General features: G+C 37.9%; 2 protein-coding genes across 2 annotated transcripts; one reads left to right on the top strand and one right to left on the bottom strand.

Moving 5' to 3' along the window:
- The first annotated feature begins 12,322 nt into the window (after window positions 1–12,322).
- LOC143596101 (RING-H2 finger protein ATL20-like) lies at window positions 12,323–14,975 on the top strand. The gene is made up of 3 exons (XM_077074962.1): window positions 12,323–12,661; window positions 13,689–14,052; window positions 14,415–14,975. The coding sequence occupies exons 1-3, from the start codon at window positions 12,392–12,394 to the stop codon at window positions 14,861–14,863; spliced, it is 1,083 nt and encodes a 360-aa protein (XP_076931077.1). The 5' UTR covers window positions 12,323–12,391; the 3' UTR covers window positions 14,864–14,975.
- A 1,639-nt stretch (window positions 14,976–16,614) lies between these two features.
- Window positions 16,615–20,846, bottom strand: LOC143596100 (uncharacterized). The gene is made up of 6 exons (XM_077074961.1): window positions 20,625–20,846; window positions 19,529–19,683; window positions 19,183–19,400; window positions 17,999–18,608; window positions 16,935–17,426; window positions 16,615–16,721 (listed from the first exon to the last, which is right to left on the bottom strand). The coding sequence occupies exons 1-6, from the start codon at window positions 20,819–20,821 to the stop codon at window positions 16,615–16,617; spliced, it is 1,779 nt and encodes a 592-aa protein (XP_076931076.1). The 5' UTR covers window positions 20,822–20,846.
- Window positions 20,847–21,756: the final 910 nt, after the last annotated feature.

Below are 21,756 nucleotides of genomic sequence, written 5' to 3'. Positions count from 1 at the left end.
ACTTCGCTTGACGTGTATGACTTTGCAGTCGTTGAAATCGCGCATAAGGGATTTTGCTTGTGCGAGGTACAGGGCCATTGTGTCGTTCACGGCCGTGTACGTCCCGTTGATTTGATTGGCTACTAACATGGAATCCACGTGGGCTTCCAAGTGTTTCACTCCCATCTTACGCGCAATTCTCAGCCCAGCCAAGAATGCCTCATACTCGGCTTCGTTATTCGTACTTGGAAAATCCAGTCGAATAGCGTAAGTGTATTCTTGGCCTGCTGGGTTGGTTAGTTTCAGCCCTGCGCCTGAACCCTCGTTACTGGCTGCTCCATCAGTGTAGAGTCGCCAGACATCATTGATGTCTTGTGCTGGAGAGGGTTGAGCCTCTTCCTGGCACTCTTTTTCCCGCGATGCAGGCACTTACGCAATAAAGTCGGCCAAAACCTGGCCTTTTATGGCTGGTCTTGGCTTATACTTTATCGCGTACTCCCCCAACTCAATTGCCCATTTGGCTAGGTGTCCCGATAACTCGGGTTTGCCTAGAACGTTTGCAAGTTTGAAGTTGGAGAATGGTGATTGGGTGACCTTGGAAATATCATCTTAACCTGCGTGAAGCGTGTATAAGTGCTAAGACTAATTTTTCGAGGGTAGAGTACCGGGTTTCTACGTCTGTTAGGATACGGCTGACATAATAGATTGGCATCTGGATGCCTTTCCGCTCTACTAACAGGACTGCCCCGGTTGCTCTATCTGTTGCGGAAAGGTATAGGATTAACTCCTCTCCCGCTTTTGGTGCTGTGAGCGTTGGGAGTTCGATCAAGCGTGACCGAATCTCCTGAAAAGCTGCTTCCGCTTCTGGTGTCCAGCGGAAGTGCATTTTCTTTAAACAGTTTCTCAACGTTGACACGAAAGGAAACGACTTATCCGCGTGGTTTGCCAAAAAGCGATTAAGTGCCACTAGTCCTCCATTCAGTGTCTGAGCCTGTTTGATGGTAGTAGGTGATTCCATTTTGATAATGGCTTCGATCTTTTCAGGGTTCGCTCTGAAGCCATCTTTAGTGACGATGACCCCCAAGAACTTCCCTTCTTCCATTCCAAAGGCACACTTGCTCGGGTTGAGCTTCATGTTTATCTTCCTGAGCGTGTTGAAAGTTTCTTCGATGTCTTTCAACATCGCTTCTGCGTCAGGGCTTTTGATGACCAAGTCATCCATGTAGACTTCCAAGTTCCTCCCAATTTGGGCATGAAACTGGTTGTCCATCAGGCGTTGGTATGTGGACCCGGCATTCTTAAGTCCGAATGGCATCATTTGGTAACAAAATGTGCCATCGGGCGTCCGAAAAGCGGTTTTGTCCTGATCATCAACGGCCATGTGGATTTGATGGTACCCCTTATACGCGTCCAGGAAGCATTTAAGGCGAAACGGTGCCAACGAATCCACCTTAAGATCAATTTCGGGTAACGGATAACAATCTTTGGGGCATGCTTTGTTCAAGTCCTTGAAATCTATGCACATGCGCCATTGTTTGTTATTCTTCGGTACCATAACGGGATTTACAACCCATGTTTGATATCTACTAACGCGTACGATGCCTGCGTCAAGGAGTTCCTTGACTTGGGTTCTACACGCGTTAGTTTGTTCTGGCCCCATTACTCTGCGCTTTTGTACGATTGGCGTAACAGCCGGATCGCATTTGAGCTTATGCTCTGCCTTACTTCGGGGTACACCAGTCATGTCAGCTGGTGTCCACGCGAAGATGTCAGCGTTTTTCTGTAATAAGCGCTTGAGTAAGGTGCGTGTGGGATCAACAACTGTTGGGCCAATGGAAACGGCCTGGTCAGGGTATTTGCCGTTGAAGGCCCATCTTTCTGGTTCGGTGATGGTTGGTTTAGCCATCTTTGGTTTGGGTTTAGATGAGACAGATGCGATGCATACCTGGGGAATGCCGGTGATCATCGCTACACCCTCAGCTGTTGGCCATCCCATCATGCCGTGGACTGAGGATACCACGGCGTTGAATCTTGCCATCCCGTCTCTTCCGAAGAGAATGTCGTATATGTGGTGTGGCTTCCTCATTACGACAAAATCCACGTCTTCTGTGCGTGAGTGATTCCCGTCCGTAAGAGTGACGGGGAAAGATATGATACCCAGGGGGGTGTGGACCCGGCATTCTTAAGTCCGAATGGCATCATTTGGTAACAAAATGTGCCATCGGGCGTCCGAAAAGCGGTTTTGTCCTGATCATCAACGGCCATGTGGATTTGATGGTACCCCTTATACGCGTCCAGGAAGCATTTAAGGCGAAACGGTGCCAACGAATCCACCTTAAGATCAATTTCGGGTAACGGATAACAATCTTTGGGGCATGCTTTGTTCAAGTCCTTGAAATCTATGCACATGCGCCATTGTTTGTTATTCTTCGGTACCATAACGGGATTTACAACCCATGTTTGATATCTACTAACGCGTACGATGCCTGCGTCAAGGAGTTCCTTGACTTGGGTTCTACACGCGTTAGTTTGTTCTGGCCCCATTACTCTGCGCTTTTGTACGATTGGCGTAACAGCCGGATCGCATTTGAGCTTATGCTCTGCCTTACTTCGGGGTACACCAGTCATGTCAGCTGGTGTCCACGCGAAGATGTCAGCGTTTTTCTGTAATAAGCGCTTGAGTAAGGTGCGTGTGGGATCAACAACTGTTGGGCCAATGGAAACGGCCTGGTCAGGGTATTTGCCGTTGAAGGCCCATCTTTCTGGTTCGGTGATGGTTGGTTTAGCCATCTTTGGTTTGGGTTTAGATGAGACAGATGCGATGCATACCTGGGGAATGCCGGTGATCATCGCTACACCCTCAGCTGTTGGCCATCCCATCATGCCGTGGACTGAGGATACCACGGCGTTGAATCTTGCCATCCCGTCTCTTCCGAAGAGAATGTCGTATATGTGGTGTGGCTTCCTCATTACGACAAAATCCACGTCTTCTGTGCGTGAGTGATTCCCGTCCGTAAGAGTGACGGGGAAAGATATGATACCCAGGGGGGTGTTTGTGCTGCCATCGAACCCTTCCATCGAGGCGCAGATCGTTTCCAGGCGTTCCTTGTCTTCGTCATCTAGCTTGTCGAAGAACTGCCTGTACATCACCGTTGACGAGGCGCCGTTGTCAGCAAGAGTGCGAGAAGTGATGTAGTGCCCCAGCTGGCTTTTGATGACGATAGGGCCTTCTTTGCTGGGTCCTCCTGGCACTCGCGGGAAGCGCACCTCAGCTTCCTTCCACGCGCATGGTTCTGTCGTTCACCTTTTTCTTCCTCTGATCTTACCATGAACCATGTTGATGCTGATGTCAACGGGCTTTCGTCCGTTGCCTCGGTACCGGTTATCGTTCCTTCCTCCCTTCTTGATTGATGCCACCAGGTGTGCCAGTCTTCCATCCTTGACGAATGCTTCAACAATATCCTTCAAGGATGTACACTCTTCCGTACTATGGCCTTTTGTCCCGTGGAAGTCACAGGATTTACTCTGATCCGCATTAGGTCGCTGCCGGATCACTGGAGCTTTTGGCCATGGTAGCTTTTCAGTGGCAAATATCTCCGTGACGCTTTTGGTGAGTGGCGTCCACCGGTGTTTTTGGCTTGAAGGGTGTGTGTTATTTCTTCCGCCAACAAGAGGGTGAGAGCTGGATGAGGTGTCAAAGTTTACCTTTGACTGCCAAATACCTAGCTTCCTCTTTTTGTTCTGCCGGGCGATCCGAACATTGTTTTCTCTAGTCCTTTGCGTGTAGAGGTGTGTACTCTGGGGAAGATCCCTTCCCAGTTGCTTCTCCGTCTCGGCAAAGCGCTTGGCCGCCGTCATGATGGCATCCCATGTGGATGGCATGCCGTCCTTACCCGTCAATGTGCGGATAAGCTCTGGGTATTCGGCGCCCTGGATGAAAGCGGCGCGAACAAGATCTTCACTTATGTTGCCCAGACTTAGCTTTTTGGAGTTGAAGCGAGTGATGAAGTCTAGTAAAGATTCATCCTCCTCTCTAACGCAGTTGAGGATCGTCCACTGTTCTTCAGTATATTTCCTTTGTTGGCTGAAGTGTTGGCTGAACTTGTTCTGAAAGTCCGCCCAATCATATATGTGGTGGACCGGTAAACGATCGAACCATGCCCTGGCCGCTCCAACCAGAGTCATCTGGAACATATAACACCACGTGGGTTCCGTCCAGTTACTGACGGTTACCCCCGGGATGAATCTGTTCAAGTGGTCGTCTGGGTCGGATAGACCATCATAAGTGCCAATGTTGGACATTTGTTTGGCACTTCTCGGGGCGATTGCTTCCGCAATGTCCCTTGCAAACTTTGACTTTCCTGCATTTGCAGCAGTTGGTCTGAAGGTTTTGGAGAAGTCACGCGGGTTTCTCTCCGCATTCGTTGGTTTAAAGGCTTCCCCAAAATTCCTTGTCGGTTGGAAGTCCGTTTCCTTACGCTTCCCTTTTGCCTTATGGCGAGGGTTTGCGTCGGTATCGGATTCTTCCCGCTCATCGTCTGAGTACTCGCACTCACTGTTCATATTGAGATGTTGGCGAGTACTGCCGAATTCGTCAGCCTGTTGAACTGAACGCAAGCGTTCATCCAACTCAGCTTGGAACTCTTTCTGACGTGCTTCGGCCCACGCCTTCACTTGATTTAGTGTTTGGCGAGGGACCCTCGTTCGTTTTTCCAACTGGGCATCAGTGAACCCCAGTGGAATATTGTTTACTGCACTTGCCCCGGCTTGGGTAACCGGGGTAGTGTTCGTAAAATTTGTATAACCGCCGGTGTTCCCAGTTGCTGGGGTTGTGGTCACCGGGGTTTCTTGGTCACTTACTGGCCTTGGGACTGGAGTAACGTTAACCATTTCTACAGAAATTTTGAAAAAACTAAGAATTAGTTCTAGCTTTTATGCACGGATGGCGCCAATGAAGAAACACTAAGTGACCCGGGGCAGATTACGGATAATCTGGGGGTTAAGTAATGTTTCCCACGAGGATTAGGTCCAGCAGAGAAGGTTGTTCTTCAGGTGACCTGCAAAACAGACACCGTAAGCTCGTCACTGAGAAGGGGGGGGGGGTTCCTCCTTGTGACCACCCTCCGGCGTGAGAATCAGACTAGATTGCTCTGAATATAAGTGTATATTAAGAGATTGCTAGATAAGATAACGAGATACCAGATGATGTCCTTACCATTCCAAGGTGTTGGAGTATTTATAGCCGAAGGTAGGTTTCCTAGAAGGTACAGCCGGCTGAATAGTATTCCTGTTCTACCAACAGTGGACTACGCACAGGCCATGCTGGTTGGTGGATAGACTACGGCCGACAGTAACAAGGTCGGCTGTACACTGTTCCTTTACTGCCGGCTATGCACTGTTCCACCAACTGTAGGCTGCGCACGTCCCATAGTAAGGGTTGGTGAGTAGGCAGCGGCTAATAGTGACAAACAGTACTAGAGGGTGCTCCTCCTCGTACTGTTGTCGGTGAGCTGTCACCCTGTGATTGGTTCATGGGCTGTTCTGGTCAGATCGTCTGTTCTGCCCATACCTTAGTAGGTATAGTACAAAAGATCTTCCAGAAGCATACGGACTGGCTCATTTAGGCGGGAGTATTCCCGCCTTGCTCATTCCTTCATGTGACTACTGAAGTAGCTAGTGCCTTGTGCGTGTAGCCTTGCTGTCAGTGCGGGTAGCCTTCCCTGATGGCTTGTATCCGCAACTGCGGGAACAAGCGGGGTACTTCACCATTGGGAGGCTTTCCCTGCGGGTACAGCTGGCCTACTGCGCGTAAGGTTTTCTCTGAGCATGGTGGGTCCTGCGGGAGCAGTTGGTCGTTGCGCAGACGTCCCTGTTCAAGGTGAGTCTTGCGGGTCCAACTGGGCTCTGCTAGGACCTACCTCTTCAAATATGTATGATGGCATATTTAAAAAGCCAATGTGACTGGTTGGTAGAATATTTGTGGTAGTTATTAATAGTCTCTAAAACTTGGGTGTGACCCTCGTGTTGTATGCTTGTCTTCCAACTATATTTGTTGCTTCGGTCAATTATATTTATTTAAAGTATTGACATGAGAAATTGATATGAAGGTTACGGAAATATTATATACGTCTTTAGTTCGTTTATACAATAAAATGGAAAAGAGTGTTGACAAAACAAAACGTCTAACAAGTCAATAAGATTTAAAGTACAAGGTTAACGTGGAACTTGATGAAAAGAGCTAGCTGTTTCTTTAAATTTGTCTTAATATTATTAATTGTAAAAAATAAACGTACAATATAAACAATTTAACTAATCCAATGGGATATAATTTCCAAAATAACTCATCAAATTTAATATAAAAACCGAATCAGATATAAAAATACAACTATTAATACGTTAGAATTAGGTTTAAGTTCACGGTATTTACAAAACTTTTATTAATATTTTAAACACATACAATCGAAAAGATCAAGCGTGTCTTTACGTAGGACTCTCGTAGCAGAATTTATAGACACTAGCGGTCTATTACTGATTCCCTTATTGGTCCGCTAAGGTACCAGAATCAGGCTATAAGTAGGAGCCTTGAATGTTCATTTGAAATCATTCACTCACTTATTCTACCTCAACAAGCACATACTCTTGAGCCCTAGTTTGTGCGTTTATTTGTTGTCAAGAAAACTTTGCTTATGTGTTAAGTAGCCAAGGTAGAGTGTGGATGTTCTGGATCCATCACCAAGGTGTAAGAAGGCATTGTTAGTGGCACAGGGGCATGGTACTAGGAGCACGAGACATGCTGGACTTTGGGCACACACGTTTGTCATATTGAGCACGTGGGTTTGGGTGGGTGTGGAGTGGGGGTGTCTAATGGGGCCCGTTCCGTGCTCGGCCTCTTTCACAAGCTCTTTCTTCGTGTGTCAGTTCGTTTGATCATTCATAAGTTATTTGTTCCTGAAAATTTTCAAAAAAACCATAAAAAAACACGTGTTGATTCATGTAAACCAGAGGTATGTAAAAAGATAATCATGTACACATCATTGATTATTCAAGAACCTCTGATTCATGTAAACCAGAGGTATGTAAAAAGATAATCATGTACACTTAGTTTGTACCAAAGTTGTTCTCTTCTACTAGTATTATATTAAAAGGGTGATTTTATATCCATCTTTACTAATAAAAGAAAATAATTTTGAACACATGACGTTCTAAGGTTAATTCTCACTATCAAATTTCCGTCCAAATCACTTCTTTTCTATTGATGGGAAAAAAAATATCATGGTTCTAAATATAGTATTGATTAAAAATTCAACATACCGTATTAATTGGTCAACCTCCATTAATTAAATTATTAATGTCATACATTATATTGTAAACATACTTAATATAAAAAAATATTAATATAATAATTAGATGTCATAAAGATATTTTCTTTAAAATTTAAATGTATATAAAAGAGTTTATGTTTAAATAGTACACTAACATTTTACTTTTGAGACATCTTTATATTAAAGAAAACTATAGTAATTTTTTTTTATTTTTCTACAAATATTCAATGTTTAATAAGTCTTAAAAATCATAGACAAATTTTTCATTTTTTATATTTAGTATAAGACTATTGTGACAATTGAACAACAGTGCGTGTATAATTGAACATCATGAAAGCTGTACAAAAAGAAAAATCTGGTGTTTTTTTGTTTTTATTTATTTAGGGTTTAGTGTTTAGTGTTTAAAGTGAAAAGCAATTTTGTGAAAAAAACAATAATGAATCAATGCCACTTGAAACAATATTTAAAACAATGAGACCTTTAGATTTGAAAGATGAAGTTAAAGATACCGATGGTAGAACAACTCATTCTTGATTTAAAATTCAATTATATTTGATGATATAAAGCGACTATATTTGCCAATGTTGTAAAAGTAGGTTTCCAAGGCCGAGTACTCGCTACAAGGTATGTTGCCGAGGCGAGTTTCTTTAATTCCGCCTAGTTACTAAGAATTGACTAAAGGTGGTCAACCTTAGTCAAAATCGCAACGAGTCGGTGAATTTGGGTCAGTTTTGGCTTAAAAAATAAAACATAACTCACATTACTTTAATATTAAAGAATAAATATCATTTTTTACTTAATGACTAACAATTTTTAGAATAATTTATTATTTAAAAATATATTTCTCTTATTTATATTGATCTTTACCTATTTTGTCATAAATATTAGTAAATTTATGATATTAGACATATATATATATAATATCCAAAAACTAGTTTTCTTTATATTTACCATGTCTGAGTACTCCCCGAGTACTCTGAGTACACCCAACTCCCCAGTCGGCCGTCTAGGGTCCGCATAACGATTTTTGCAACATTGATATTTGTAATACATTTTTTATATAATATAAAGAGACTTAATTTGTATTGAATTATTCATGGTAATTTATATATTAACTTATTCCGTGTAATACACGAGTTTCTAAAGCTAGTTCTATAATAGATAACATGTTTTCTGACAGGGTTCATATTTCACGAATCTACAATCCTCCATTTTTCTTACTCGTCCTCTATTAAAAATGAAAAGCTAGACATATACACATATTCTTATGGTATCTTTGCTATGCCTCAGCTTATCCATTAAAGGTTTTGATGATCCAAGAGAGCAAAAGAATAATTAAATTTGTGTGAGTATTAAACGCTTTACCTTTTATATTTGGTGATCTATATTTTAAAAACACAAGGAATGGCTATCTTTAGCATTCTAGAGAGACAGATAAAACTCTACCGTCTCAAAGAGACATCATGTCTTATTATCTCTAGATGAAGGTAATGATGTTAGGATAAAACCCTTCAAATGAAAAACTAAAGAATGAAATATAAGGTGATTTTAATAGTGCTAGAACCACTACACACTTGATGTCATTTACTTGAGTTAGAGGTGTACACGGACCGGACGGACACGGACGAGACCTTGTCCATGTCCGTTCGTTAAGCTTTTGATGGACAAACAGACAGTTCACGAATACTCTACTGAACGAAAATTCATGTCCATATTCGTCCATTAAGAAATTGAGTTTGTCCGTCTCCGTCCGTTAGTATTGTAAACAAACGTTGACGGACACTAATTGACATTAACGACCAAACGGACACTAATTGACTCTAATGGACAAACAAACACAAGAACATTAATGGACAAACAAACATATGACATTAATGGACACTATTGGACAACGAACACTAATATTGTCAACGAATGAACATACACAAACCTATCCGTTCGGACGTTACCGGGCGGACATTACCGGACGTATTCGAACGGACTTTACCGGACGTTCACGGAAACTATTGAACGGACCTGGCATTTGTCCGTGTTCGTCCGTTAAGCTTACCGAACTAAATTTTTTTTGTCCATGTTCGGTTCATTTATTAAACGAATAAACACAAACGAATTTTTTTGCCTAACGGACATCCGTCGGACGTCCGGTTCGCTTATAGCCCTACTTGAGTGACAAACTGACAAATATTTTTTAGATTACCTCCAATAGTTTTTGGTTTAAATCAAACATATCACTGCTACATCAGCTTTCTTAAAAAAAAACATTTTTTTATTCCAACAATACACTTTCTCAAACTATCTTTACATTTTCACATCATCACTTACTTTTACATTTATTTTAAATAAGAATTTCACAATACTATAAAATATTTAATTTATATATTTTTATTTAAATAAATAACAATATAATAAAAATTTAGTAAAAAATAGATTAACTAAAATATAACAAATAGATAAACAAAAAAAGTTAAATAATTTAAAATGACAATTACTCTAACAAAATGAAAAAGAGACATTTTAAACTTTTGCCTAATAATAAAACCTAAGAAATATTATTCTTAACCATCCACACATGTTCCATTAAATCATTCTAAAATACATGATGAGCTTCATTGTCACGTAAATCCCTAAACCGTTCCATGTACGTTTTTTTACTTGGACTTCTTATAACATTTTTTTCTAGGACTCTTTGTAATGTCTAGGACTTCTTGTAACCTTTTTCCGGGACTTCTTGTCATGTCTTTTATTCGAATTAAATGTTGTAAATAGATAATAAAATTGTTAAGAAAATTAATCGTTAAACTAGCCGTGACGTAAAAAATAGACAAACAAAAAAATACATAATTTTTGAAATAAATATAAAAAAAATGTATGTGTAGGGATGAGATCGGTATCGATACCGAAAACCGATCCCGAAAATCATAAATTCTTGGTACTGGTACCGATATCGAAATATTCTGTTCGGTACCAGTACTATCCCGGTACCAAAGGTAAAAATAAAAATTCAGGAAATACCGGTACCGTGCCGATCCCGAAACTCAAAACTTAGGTACCGATTTCGGTACGATACCGAATGTGCTCATCCCTATATATGTGTATAATATTTGTATATATTGTTATAAATATAAATATGGGTATATATATGTGGAGTGAAAGATGTAATGTTTGAGGCCCACAACATTTGGTTTTTGGTGGTTTGAAAAATCAAATTTTTGGTTTTTTGTTTAAACCAAGCACTCCAATGGACTGCTTGGTTTTGGGGTTGGTTTAAACCAAACAAAACCACATATAGAGATGGTCTTATATATATACAAGCTTTGGCTTATATTAATGCATTATGTTATACCTTACGTACGATGCATTATACTTGATGCAATATCATAAACCTTATCACACATTATAATTTTGGCAAAACAAATAAACTACAATATTATGTATCACAATACACGTGATCAAGTAGGATGTTTATTACAAACGCATGTACGTACATATATAGTCATATAAACATATACATAGTATGATTAAAGCATAAGAAGAATATTTCTCAAATACAGTCTTGATTTTCCTACCCTTAATTAATTAGTGAGTTAAGTGCCATTTTGGTACATGTGGTTTATACAATTACGTAACTTTGGTACCATTTTTTAATTTATTGCAAATGACTACCTGACTTTTCTAAAACTTGCAAATTTAGTACTTTTTTCTAACCTCGTTAATTTTAGTTTGTTAAGTCAAGGGCTTTTTCGTAATTTTGTTTTTTTATTTTTTTTTTCCTTTTCTTTTAAATGACTTTTGATCATTATCTTCCTTTATTATACCCATACAACCCTAAAAACACTCTTCATCACCACTCCTGATCATAGATGATAACCACTAGTCATCGAATCTTCAAACAAATAAAATCAAATTCTTGTTCAATCGGTCGACCATAACCACTCTTCATCTCTAAATATGACCGAATTGTGGGTTGTTCGACATGAATCGTCTGGCTTTGAACCTGTTGTTGAATCCGGTTAGTAAAAATCAAATTCTTGTTCAACCATCTTGTTGTTTAATCTTCCTCTTTGATCCTAATATGTTTGTTTACTTTAAAATCTCAGCAAACAATCCGTACAATTTCAAATTTCAGCAAACAATCACACAAACTCCTAAATCAACATATGCAGTAATAATTAACTAATTATATTATTATAAACACAAACTAACTGATTTAGAAGCTTTATCTGTCACAGCACACGTAATATTCGTCCATCGGACTGTAATCGGATACACTTTAACCGAAACCGAAGCTTCATAATATGAAACTGCACCTTCGGTTTCGTCTTCTTCGGTTTCGGTTTCCGGCAAGTACGCTGGACCAGAGCCGGAAAAGAGACGGAGGAGTAACGCCGCAGCGACGGCGGCCAGAATCTGGCCTACACCGCCACTGGTGCCGGAGATTTTAAACATTTTGGTTTGGAGTGTTTGCTGCACACATAAAAGACGAATTGTGATGAAGAGTGTTTTTAGGGTTTTATGGGTATAATAAAGGGGATGATGATCAGGAGTCCTTTAAAAGAAAAGGATAAACAAATAAAAAAACAAAATTACGAAAGAGCCTCTGACTTAACGGACTAAAATTGACGAGGTTAGAAAAAAGTACTAAATTTGCAAAAGTCCATTTACAATAAATTTAAAAATGATACCAAAGTTACGTAATTATACAAATCACAGATACTAAAATGGCACTTAACTCTTAATTAATAGATACCCTCATGAAACCATCTTCAACTTAATCATACAAAATAATCAGTGACCATCGATTTATTGATCGAACGGACATAATGATAAGCCTCTTCCAACTTGGTCACCATTTTGATTCTTTTTACAATATTCTATATATCTCTCCATCAACCTTATTTATTTTAATGTATAAATATAATAACTAGTTTTATTTGCATCAGCTTATATTTCCATTTTCATAATATAAAACTTGAATTAATATTATTTAACTTCTTTTTGACAGTGACTATAAAATATTAAATATTCGTTCAAAAACCATTTGAAAATACTAACTCACCAATAGCCACCATAAAGCACGCTCCGGCAATCACATGGAGAAGTCACTTATTCTCCGGCTAATATTCTTCTCCGGCGTGTTACTCCGATCCATCACTGCCGCAGACGATGACGACCCTTGCCGGCCAGCTTCTTGCGGCCGTAACGAACCACAAGTCCGGTTCCCGTTCCATATAACCGGCCGGCAACCACCGTGGTGCGGCTTTCCCGGTTACGGCCTCTCGTGTAACAAACAAAATCGAACAATTATTCGACTTTCGTCGTCGCGTTCATACACCGTCAACGCGATCAACTATGTTTCACAGGTTTGTTTTCAACTCAAATCATGTACATAAAAAATTTTCAGTTGTTACCTAAAACCATTCTTTAGTTCTTTTTTTTTTTATTGGCTCCTTTTATATTTCATAGAAACATCCAAACAATTTACAATGAAGTGGCAGGTAAGCGGGCAACAAGCTGCGCCGCAACCCCCTTTTGGATAGCAAACCCAATCCGACTAAAAACAAAGTTTTGATTCTTATGGGCTGATACGTTACTATACACAACTTTCTGAACCCTATTCAAAAGGTCCACGGCATTCGGAGCTAAGAAACAAAAAGTGTCAAAGGCGAAGGGGATAAACACGTGTTGATTCTCCAAACAAGCTCTCTCGTGTTTAGCAACCTTGCCCGATGCCGCCTTAAATGCTACCTGGCCTACTACAAATCCAGTGTCCCTAATCCCAACAAGATGGGACACTCCTGTGAGGTCGACACAAGCGTGTTTTCCCTCTACCCATCCAAAAACAAGTATATCGGCCGGTCGTAATGTAGATCTTCCTTCTTGAGGATCCGTAAGAAAGTTTACGGGGGCTTCCTTGTTACCTAATACCCAAGAAAAACTCTACGTTTTTTAATCAGTGTCCGGAAAAAAAACGAGTACCGGCATCGAAAATACCCAACACCAAATTTAAGAAAAGTGGGTACCAAATACCATACCATATGTCATTTTAGTCCCAATACCTACCATATGTCATTTTAGTCCCAATACCGGTACTACAGGTACAATATCTTATGGTACCGGTACCGGAAAATACCTAAGCATTTTTTATGGCAAAATTAGTAAAAGCCCTCATTCCTATATGGTAGTGGTAGTGGTAGTTACATGTCAAGGCATTTTTCACTTTTTAATTAAATCACGACACATAGCCTTAGGCTATGAGGATGAGGTGTACTGACTACTCACACCCCTTAACTCCACCTAGACGCTAGTTCAGCTATAGTTCTAGTCGATAAGTATACCTCATGGCCTAATTAATTAATCAGAACCGTAAACGATTGTTACGATTCACAGGTGATCAAAATAGATCCGGATTTCTGCCAGCGAAATGGAATCAACATCAACAGTTTCAATTTATCCGATACGCCATTCGGTTTTAGCAACATTTTCTGCCAGAGATACACTTTTTATAACTGCTCGTTGCAGAGCTTCGGTTTCATGCACCCTGCGGTGCCGTTTCCTTGCCTGAACACCAAAAACCACTCGGTTTTTGCGGTTCCGCAGGAATTGTATTCGCGTAGAAACATGCCGTCGAATTGTAAGGTTATGCAGGTGATCGCAGTGCCCGTGTCGTTGAATGGAGATATGAAATCGGAATTGGATCTCGTTTGGTTCAATCCGGCATGTAGAGGTTGTGGAAATGAAGATCGACAGATAGGTACACATTTTTATGCATGAGCATTAGGGATGAGCTCGGTACATACTGATACTAAAATTCGTAAATAATGGGTACATGTACAGGTACCAAAGGAAATATAATACCGATACCGTATCGAAATCTCAAAAACTTGGTCGGTATCGGTATCCGATAACATTTGTTCATCTTAAACTATGGTACAAGTTATTTTGCAAGAAGTACTAGTGATAAAGCATTAAGATTATCTTTTCTTTTTATACCTATTAATTAAATGACATTGCTAGACTAGTTGACTTGTTTAGTCATAAAAGTCAAAACAGGCAGCTTTGAGTGTGACTTTTGCTTATTGAATATTTGATCAGATAACTAATAATTGATAATAGGGTTTTCAAGGAGTGCTAAGTATGGATTAACTTTAGGCGTTGGTGTGCCGGCAGTGATTTGCGTCATCGGGCTCATATGTTACGCGGGTTTTAGAGCCAAGGACTACAATGAAACTCACCGCCAAAGTGTCGACCTGTCTTCTGTTGCTATCATACCACAACCACCCTCTAGAACGGGTTTAGACGGGCCAGCAATTGATTCATACCCGATAATCATTCTTGGAGAGAGTTGTAGATTACCTGACGATGATAGTACATGTTCTATATGTCTTTCAGAGTACAAGCCTAAAGAGTCGTTAAGGACAATTCCAGAGTGTAATCATTATTTTCATGCGGATTGTATTGATGAGTGGTTGAAATTGAATGCAACATGTCCAGTTTGTAGGAATATGCCTGAAAGCTCGTCAATGGTAATACCGTGTTCTTCGGCAACAACTACTATAGACTAGTAGGAAACCAGTCAACGATTTTTGAATTTTGGTACTTTAAACATGTGATTTTTTGTATGTATATATACAAGGTCATGCAATTGAATAGTTATGTGTACTTTGTGAGGAGCTTTTTTTTAATAGGTAACTTATACGATTTTAGCTAAAGAAAAAACCAAAGATTAGTTTCTAAAAGTAAAAAAGTTTCCTTCTCATACATATACCGCATCTTATATCTTAAATGGTTAATTAAGTAAGTATTATTTTAATACTTATCTAGTTATGGAGTACTATATTATTTAAAACTTTGATTTTTCATAAAAATTCAAAATTTTAATAATCTAAACTACTATGTATTGACTGATAATAATTAATAGTGATAATTAAGCTGGTTGCACTGTTAACTTTCAACTTCATTGTTAAGGACAATTAATTCACATAACTATCATTGATCTACACTGTTTTCTCTCAAGTACATATGCGTGTTTCACTGATAGTCATTCATTTATCAAGTGTAAATCTATGATAATTTTGCGAGTCGGATGAATGTTGATAACGAAAGTGAAATTTAGTAATATCACTGGCGTTTCCTGATTTGGATGAGCTATGGACAAATTAGTTAGTTTCTCGCTTACAACTCTTGAGTCCCTTGTGGACGAATTAGTTATCGGAAACAAAAATTAGGCGCAAGCCGAAAATGATTTTTCAGACGAAAACAAATGTTTGGACAGTTTTGGATATTTATGTTAAATTTAATCGGTGTTTGATTATGTTCATGAGCAGTTTGTTTGTAGTATTGACGAACGGATACACACAAAATAAACATGTATATTTTCTTTAAAAATTGTCCTTTTAATTGTTCAACTGTATTTGCTATTTTACTTTTTAAATAAAATGATTTAGAAGTGTCATTACCCATTTAGACTTGTTGATACCACTTTACATATAATGCTTGTAAATTTGATTTTGCCAATGATGAACTTGTAATGTTTTTATCTCGTATTTAATTGTCATCTTAAAATATTTGAAATCAAACTGAAAACCGAATTAACCAAAACTCAGTTATTGTTTTTTCCATGTACATTCAATTAACTAAATCAATCCATTGATATTTTCCAACATTTTATGTTTTTTATACCCTCATTTCATTTCATCATTTCATGTATTTTAGGTTTCGTACTTTCAATTCATGTGTTTGTACCTTTATTTCATGTATTTCTAAGCAAATATCTTAGCACAAGTTTGGTTTTGATTATTAACCAATATTAACCGACCCAAACTGACAAACTAACCGAATTAACCAAACTAATTTTGGTTATTGGTTTCGGTGGATGATTTTGCAAACCGAAGGTTTATGTGGACCGGAATAACCAAACTGAACCAATATATGCTCTTTTAACCTAAACCAAGTTGTTTACAAATGACCCGTTACTCAACTCAACACGATTTCCGGATCTATCCGTCTTACCAGAAGGCTAAAAAGGGTTAGAAACAAAATGAATATCATATTAGACAGTATTAAGTATTAACAAGTGTAATGAAAAATAAATATACAAAAAGAAAATAACCAAAATTCCATTAGTATCAACTATTATCCCATCATAAACCTTTGATAAATATCCGAGATTCACAAGAAATACAATATCTTGACCTTTTCATCCAACTTCGTTTATTTTACTAAAAATCTATTATCTTTTTCGCTACAAAATGGTTAGGTAACAAACCTCACAACAACAAACAAAAAACCATCTCCATGACTACTACCCGCTTTTCTACTTGGGCGATGTAGGGGGGTCATCGGACGAATCAACTGAACCAACCGACACGGATGCAAACTGCATTGATAGTAGTTCCGCTCTACTATACTTCAACCTCTGATCTGTTACAAATCATCAAAAATATATTAGGAAATAATATACTGAAATTATGACGAAACACATGAAATTTTAGTGTTCATATATAAAAGTTTAGTTATAGAGCTGGAGAATGAACAATATATATTACATATAAAGCATCTAACGACCTCTTAAAAACAAATATAACAAAAGACACAAATACCCCTGCATATGTACTTAATATGACTAATAATTACCTATGATGGCAGCCATGCCAGATTTAAGAGGGGATGATGAAAATCTTCTCTGTTGCCGTGTTTGCAACGGAGAACAATATTTATTATCTTCATTATCAGAGGTCACAATTGCATGCCTTACTTCAACATTTGGATGGCGTTGAACAAATGACCAAACAGCATCCTTGGTCAACAGCCAACAACCGGTCAAATCCAGCACTTGCAGCGAAGGTGGAGGAGTAAAATGGTCGATTCCAGCGTTTGTTAAAATAGCATCGCGTATGCTGAGATTAATCAGATTGGGGATGGATGATAAGTGGTGCAACGAGGCGTCTGTTAAAAAACTGCTTCTGAGTGAAAGATGGGTGAGTTGTTTCATGCTTAAAATGGGGGTGATTGCTTCGTCTTTTAGTGCGGTTTCTTCAAGGTTTAACTTCTCTAATTGGTTTAGATTTTCGAGTGATGTTAGTGAGAGAATACATTCATCTTCTGTGCTGTTTTGTTGGATTACACCTGGTTGGTAGATTAATCGGTTATATATCAAGTAATACAAATTAAGCATAATATACATAAATTTGATTCGGTTTTAATTATATGCAAAACCGAAACTGAAACCGAACCAAAAACTCGGTTTCTACAAAAACATAAAACCAAACCGTCGGTTTTTTGTTGAGTTGATTTTTTTACGGTTTCATGCACACTCCTACTATGTACAATTACGATAAAAATAACCAAGTAATATATATTATGTGATACATGTAAAATTATAATTATAAATATATGTATACAAATAAAACAATTAAACAATTGATAGACAATAAACGAGCCAAGGTCGAGCTTTGAAAATACATCTCGAGCTTAGCTCGCCTCGTTTACATCCCTAAATTTCTCAAAATAAGATTATAAATAGAGATGTATTTTTGGAGAAAACAAGTAAATTAAATCAAATTACATGAATAAACCAGGTATATATAAAAACTTGCAAAACTATTGACAAAAAAACTGTTTTTTTAGTCAGTCTTGATTTAGGATTGCATGCAGAAATATGAAACAAATCGAAACAATTATATAACATGAGAAGATACCTCTGATATTTGTACCCTTCATGTTGACAACTTTTAGTGAAGGCATCATGCCAATATACGAAATAGCAATATCATCTGTCGGTGTGGAATCCAACGATAAAGTTTCAAGCTTTGGAACACACCCAACCAAAACTGAAACTCCTGCTGAACTCACTCGTGTCTTACTTAAATTTAAAGTTTTCAAATTTGCTCCAACGGATGCTATAAACGTAACCGAATCATCCCCAATCAAATTACCCATAAGATCCAAATATTCTAACGTACGGATGAGTGACAAAAACGATATGTCACGAAGCGAGGCGTTTGATAAGTCTAAATAAGATAAATAATTGGAATCAAAGTATAAAAAGGCTTTGTTAATATCTTTAAACGAAGATCCCGCAAGAATTAACTTTGACAGCTTAGCCTTATTGCCATCGCCTTTTAATATAGAATGTATTGTACAATTGCTCATGTTTAAGCATGTAACCGAGCTTATGTTTGGTAAATATGTGACCTTGGTCCAAGCTAAGTTTAAAAAACTCAAACTTGGGAATTTGACTAGAATAGATGCACCGTCGTTTGATATATCACTTCCCCAAAGATCCAAGTGTTGTAAATTTGTTAAAACCTGAAAAACCACAATAGAAAACAAAATATAATTGTCCCATGTTGAATCTATTTATAAATAGTTGATAATGCAAAAACAGATAGGTAGAATAGTAATCTACGTATTTGAATAAGATGATTTTGGTGGTTGTATGCATAAAAAATAAACTTTTTGCAACTTTCAACCCGTTTGACTTGTTCTATGTATAGCAATTTTTTTTATTTAACCCGTTTGAGATAAAACAGAGTGCCCAGAAATGGATTATTACACATTTAGGTCTAAAATTTTTGGGCTACACCGTCATAATCCATAAATTCAATAACAAAAGTCGGTGGTTTTACGGGTTTGGGTTTGCTTCGGTTTTTACGATTCGATACATGCAAAACCGAACCCAACTAACCAAAAATGCATTTTTTTTAAAACATAAAACCAAACCGTCACTTGTGAGTTAGGTTCAGTTTCGTTGGTTACTTCGGTTACGGATTGGTTCACACAACCCGGTAAACATTCATAGATAAATGAAATGTAATTTCCGCCTTTAGAAAAAACATGTATAAAGAACATTAAATAAGTAATGTGAAAAGGAAAAGAAAACCTGAAGAGATGCAAGGGCCGAATCGGTAGTAAACAAGCCTCCTAAATCCAGCTTAGACAACCTTTTAAGTGAAGATAAAAGTGTAACACCATTTGCGGAAACACTTGTTTCTGATATGCATAATATTTCAATAGTTTGAATGGAAAGAAGATGCTTTATGCCTGCATCATCAACTTTAGAGCATCTAGAAAGATCCACTTCCTTTAAATGCCTAATACCTAAAACAAGGCCCGAATGGTTATGTATCAGCACTTAATACTTATATTCCAAACAGGAAATTCACTAATGTGACCACGTTTTACAAGGAATAAGGTTTGAAGGAGATTTAAAAGAGCATCTAGTATACCTGAAAGAGCCCAAAGTGCAGAACTGTTGATTCTATGACAATCAGAAAGGTTTAAAGAGTTCAAGTATTGAAAAGCACCAAGATATGCCATCCATTCTGCGTCAACAGAGCTCTCACCTCTCAGATCAATCTTCTCTACACTGTATTTGAATAATCTGCACAAAATATTGAAACCTAAATAAATAACTTGACATGGATAATGTTATAAGAATAAAAGGTGACATAACATTCAGACTTCAGAGTGGAAAGCATGCGAAAGAAAATAGTGCGAAGTAAATCTGTATGAGCCATATCACCGCCTGTGTGTGCTTCCCGCTTTTTAAAATCAAGGATATGACTAAAAATACTACGGTAACAACAATATGGCTCATTTATTGACTAAAATATAGCAAGCAAAACATAAATAGATAGTAAATAACCGGTCATAAACAAGATATGATCTTTTTGAAAAGATAATTAATTATATAACAGGATGAACACCGCACACGCACATCAATAAAATAACTTAACTAAAGCACGAGTTATAGAGATGCAACTAGTTTATAAAAATTTGGAATTTCAACACACGTTTCAGTTTTAGACATTTAATAAGTTGAAAATTCTTGGAAAGAAAAGTTGTGATTTTTTATTCCAACTATTAACGATACAAGATCATAATCTCCATATCAGAGCATATATCTTTTTCTTTCACAACTCATAAGCAGATCAAGTAAACAACAGCAGACCTATATGCTAAAAGCCAAATGGCACAGTTAAGTATGGCAACTTGTTCAGATCACTTTTAAGCAATGCTGAAAGTGTATATGGTAGACTACAGACTTTGAAATCATTAGGTGTGAGCAATAACTGAACCGTTAACCGAACCATTCATGTTTTCATATATTTCATGTATTTATACATCCACTTCATGTATTAACAAAACCGAGAAGCTACAAACTAACGGAATAAACCGAACCGATTGGTTAATAATAAAATAGACTTGGTAATTAACTTGTTCAATTACTTTTGAATCCTAAGGGCATTCTATCTATTAATGAATATGTATGGTGTAAAACCTAATTTACTTAGGATGATCGAGAAAGAAAAAGTAAGTTACTCTAGAAGAGATGGATAAAGAAGGCGGCGGCGGAGAAGGCGGTGGAGGAGAGGTTCTGCGAGCTGAGAAGGCAGGCGTTCGAGAGTCCGCCGCTGTCTCCGCCACTTCTCTACGGCGTCTGCGCTTTGTGTCGCCGATTCGATGCACAGGCCAACAAGATGACTCTCTACTTCCATTAACAACCTCCGATCCGTCATTTGAAACTTTTTGCTTGCTGTGAATCCCAAATTGGTTCAGGAAGACCAGATTTGCAGGTTTAGACAATAATAATAATAACCTTCCACTTTGATTTATTATTATTATTATTATTATTATTATTATTATTATTTTCATCAACGGTGATTTATCTATAGTCATAGGAGAAAACCAACCCGTCCAGGTCACTTGTAGTAAAACTCGGACGTTTTTATAAACGAAACAAATATCACAGGATTTCGTTAAGTCACCCGTATCCTCTCCAATGTGTTGTTTGTGGGAATTTTTTTTTTGAACGATCAATCAATAAAAACGACGAAATAACAAGAAGCTATCTCGTCAAATTACACCACCAAAGTTTACATATAAAACACCTTACAAATAAAGGAGCCAAAGCCACCTATATAATGTTTACGTATTTTCAATATCGAATTTTCACCACTTCTCCCATGAAATGCGTGTATACTTTGATCTATTACAAACCCAAAGAAAACTCATCGCTCTTATTTCTCTAATTAGATTATTATAATTAAATGGATTGGGTTTTATTATAATTAAATATTAAATAAATAATAATATAATATGCTCCGTATAATTACATAAATTGGTGTAAGTTATGGGGGCCGGTGGCCCAGACACAAAAACAAAGTCTTTTAAACACTAAATGTTCGACTCTCATAAGCAGGAGAAATTTACCTTTAAGAACAACATAAATTGGTATAAAAAACCAGTTATTTCTTTTCACGTATGATCATTGAAGATGATCCAAGTTAAAGACTATTGCTCGTACCCTCTTGTTTTGATCTGACCGATAAAAGACCGGTTTGGAAATGGCGTTGGAAAAGGTCATCATTTTCTATTTGTGAAGCCAGTGAGTTAGTGGTATATGTGTTAAAATCACGATCAACTCTTGTGAAATTTTGACACCTACCCCTGT

This window comes from Bidens hawaiensis, unplaced genomic scaffold, assembly GCF_021521415.1.
Source record: "Bidens hawaiensis isolate Kalapana, Puna unplaced genomic scaffold, B.hawaiensis_p1.1 tig00046077_1, whole genome shotgun sequence".
Taxonomy (NCBI): Eukaryota; Viridiplantae; Streptophyta; class Magnoliopsida; order Asterales; family Asteraceae; genus Bidens; species Bidens hawaiensis.
This window is presented reverse-complemented; position numbering and strand designations above follow the sequence as displayed.